The sequence below is a fragment of the Malurus melanocephalus genome, unplaced genomic scaffold, assembly GCF_030028575.1.
Source record: "Malurus melanocephalus ecotype Western Australia unplaced genomic scaffold, MMel_1.1 scaffold_107, whole genome shotgun sequence".
NCBI lineage: Eukaryota > Metazoa > Chordata > Aves > Passeriformes > Maluridae > Malurus > Malurus melanocephalus.
In genome coordinates this window covers 2,111,845-2,114,809 of record NW_026623339.1, presented here as the reverse complement: position 1 = coordinate 2,114,809, position 2,965 = coordinate 2,111,845, and the positions used below count along the sequence as shown (strand labels likewise).

Here is a 2,965-nt window from a genome sequence, read left to right as displayed (position 1 = left end):
GCAGGGGGTGGGAGCAGGGCTGCACTGGGGGGGCAGCGCCCACCCCCCACCCCTACCTCCTCTTGTCCTTGATGCTGTAGTGCAGCAGGAGGGGTGCGGGCTGTGGGACACAGTGGGGTCAGGGCTGTGGGATCCCAGCCCAGGACCTGCCCTGAGGCAGGGACCCCATAATCCCAGCCCAGGGACACCAAACCCCAGGGTAGGCTCCCTCTCCCTCAAACCAGAACCGCCCCCATGACCCCAAAACCCAGCCCCTAACCCCAAAACCCAGCCCAGGACTCCTCCTCAGGGCAGGGATTTCAAACCTCAGCCCAGGGACCCCCCAATCCCTGTCCATGACCCCAACCCACAGCCCAAAACCCCCTTGGAGCAGAGGCCCCAATCACCAGTCTAGAAGTCCCCTAGGACAGGGACCCCCAATCCCAGCTCAGGGACCCCCCGGGACTCCACCCTGAACTTGGCCAACCCCTTTGGGACCCCCCAGATCACCACTGACATTAAACACCCTCAATCCCCCAACCCCACACTGCCCCAAACCACCCCTGGAGGGTCTCTCCCCAAACCCCCTGACTGGGTGAACCCCAAAATCAGAGGTTCCCATCCCCTCYGAGGCTCACCTTGCCGAACCAGCGTGAGAGCCAGAGCTGCTTCATTGTCATGTGGTCAGGGAGGGACTCGTTGTCAAACAGGATCTGAACCTGCACAGGAGGCTGTGTCACAGGACACCCCTGGAGGCTGGGACCCCCCAAATCCCCCCAGAACCCTCACTCACATGCTGCAGGGGCAGCCCCAGCCGGTGGCACAGGACCCTCCGCAGGTGTCGGATCTGTGCCCGCACCGAGCACCTCACGTACTTCTGCTGTGGGGGCAGAGCGGGTTGGGGGGCTGTGGGGGTCTCTGGGGACCCCATGTTCCCCCCAGGACCCCACACACCCCTGCTGGGGCCAGGGTGGGAGCTTGGGGTCAGGGGTCGGGGTGGCAGCAGGGACCCCCACTCACCTGCAGCACAGCCTTGCTCTTGTCCTTGCTGGAGCTGCGGGGGCAAGAAAAAAGGATGTGTTTGCAAGGTCTCAGTGGTGGCAGCTATGCCCACTGTCCCCTGTGTCCCCTCCCTGCCCCACTGAGGGGCTGCAGACCCCTTGAACTCACCTCAGCTTCTCCAGGCAGAGCGAGACGTGCTCGTCGTAGCGGAAGTAGTGGGCACGCGAGTGGTCAAAAGTGCTGTATGGGAGCCCCATGGGGTCACCTCCCACAGTGTCTGGGGACACAGGTGGCACCRTCAGCCCCCTGTGCCCCTGGCACCCCCCAGCACTGCGGCTGGCCACCCCCAGAGCCCTCTGTCCCACCGTCACCGCTRGGCTGTGTCACCCGGTCGAGGCCACGGGACTGGTAGAACTCCCGGATCCGCTTCTCCTCACCTGCCAGGGAGAGGTGGCTCAGGGACACACCTGGCTGTCCTTGGGCCACCCCTGCTCCCACTGCACCAAGGGCCTGCCATGGACCCTGTCCCTGTTCCCATCCCTGTCCCTGTCCCCATCCAGCTTCCTGTCCCCGCCCTGTTCTTGCTTCTGTCCCTATTTCCATCCCCATCCCTGACCCTGTCCCCAGCACCATCCCTGTCCCCATCCCTCCTCCTGTCCCTCTCCCCACCCTTATCCCCATTTCCATTACCATCCCAGTCCCCATTCAACTCCCCATCCCTGTCCCTGTCCTCACCCCCGTTCTTTGCTTCTGTCCCTATTTCCATCCCCATCCCTGACCCTGTCCCCATCCATGGCCATCCCTGTCCCCATCCCTCTTCCTGTCCCTCTCCCCACCCTTATCCCCATCTCCATTACCATCCCAGTCCCCATTCAACTCCCCATCCCCTTCCCTGGCCCTGTCTCCATCCTCATTCTGCCCCTTGTCTCCATCCCCTGGCTCTGTCCGTGTCCCCCTAACTGCCTTGTCCCCATCCCTGTCCCCATCCCTGTCCCCAAATGCCCCCGTACTGTGCTGCAGGCCGGGCACCAGCTTGTAGACGATGTCCTGCATGACCCGGTCCAGTTTAAGGTTGAGCAGCGGCTGAGTCTCGTGGATCTTGGTGTTGCACATGGGGCAGTAYTTGCTGGTCTGCAGGTACTTCACAATGCAGCTCTTGCAGACTGGGGACAGGGACAGGTGTGAGGGGACAGGGGGGACTGGGATCGCACCCCCACAGGATTTAGAGCCCCCCCAGCCCCCCTATCCACTCACAAGTGTGCAGGCACTCGGTGATGGTGGTGGCGTCGATGAAGTACCCGGCGCACAGGAAACACACGATGTGCTCGTTCAGCTCCTTCATCTTCACCTTCACCTCCTCCTGCAGGGACACCTCGCTGTCACCTGGAGTGTCCCACCACCACCCTCACCTGCCACCTGGAGACCCCTGAGACCTCTCTCATCTTTCACCTGGAACCCCTTAGCCCACGGAGCTTCTCCTGCCATTCCCTTAATATGCCAGAAAATGAGATTTTGGGGGGGGTTGCACCTCTTGTTTTCCTATAACATGCCAGAAAACGGGATTTTGTAAGGATGGCCCCCTGTCTTCTCTTATTACACCAGAAAATAGGATTTTGAGAGGCTGGGCTCCGCGTCTTGCTTTAMTATACCAGAAAACAGGATTTTGGGGGGCCATGCCTCCTGTTTTCTTTTATTATGCCAGAAAACAGGATTCCGGGGTGCTGTATCCCATCTTGCCTTAACACGCCAGAAAACGGATTTTATGGGACTGACCAGCGTGTATTCCCTTCAAACGGGATTTGGTGGGGCTGAATACCACATTTTACCTTACTGTGTCAGAAAATGGGATTTTTTGGGTCGGGGGATACCGCTACCCCGGTGCCTGCCCCGCCCTGRCCACGCCCCCTTTTCTGRCCACGCCCCCCGCACGCCCCTCGGTCTCACAGCGCCCCCCAGCGGCGCCGCCGCGGCACCTCCCGCCCCC

At 61.4% G+C, this 2,965-nt stretch overlaps 1 protein-coding gene across 2 annotated transcripts; it reads right to left on the bottom strand.

Annotated features, from left to right (window-relative positions):
- Positions 1-6: 6 nt before the first annotated feature.
- On the bottom strand, positions 7-2,588 carry PCGF1 (polycomb group ring finger 1). 2 transcript variants are annotated; one of them, XM_057369344.1, is made up of 8 exons: positions 2,236-2,588; positions 1,992-2,144; positions 1,347-1,418; positions 1,150-1,258; positions 1,000-1,033; positions 773-856; positions 618-698; positions 7-100 (listed from the first exon to the last, which is right to left on the bottom strand). In XM_057369344.1, the coding sequence occupies exons 1-8, from the start codon at positions 2,321-2,323 to the stop codon at positions 53-55; spliced, it is 669 nt and encodes a 222-aa protein (XP_057225327.1). In that variant the 5' UTR covers positions 2,324-2,588; the 3' UTR covers positions 7-52. The 2 variants fall into 2 exon arrangements, with proteins under 2 accessions (XP_057225327.1, XP_057225326.1); XM_057369343.1 differs by having other exon boundaries at positions 773-859; positions 2,236-2,587.
- Between the last annotated feature and the right edge of the window lie 377 nt (positions 2,589-2,965).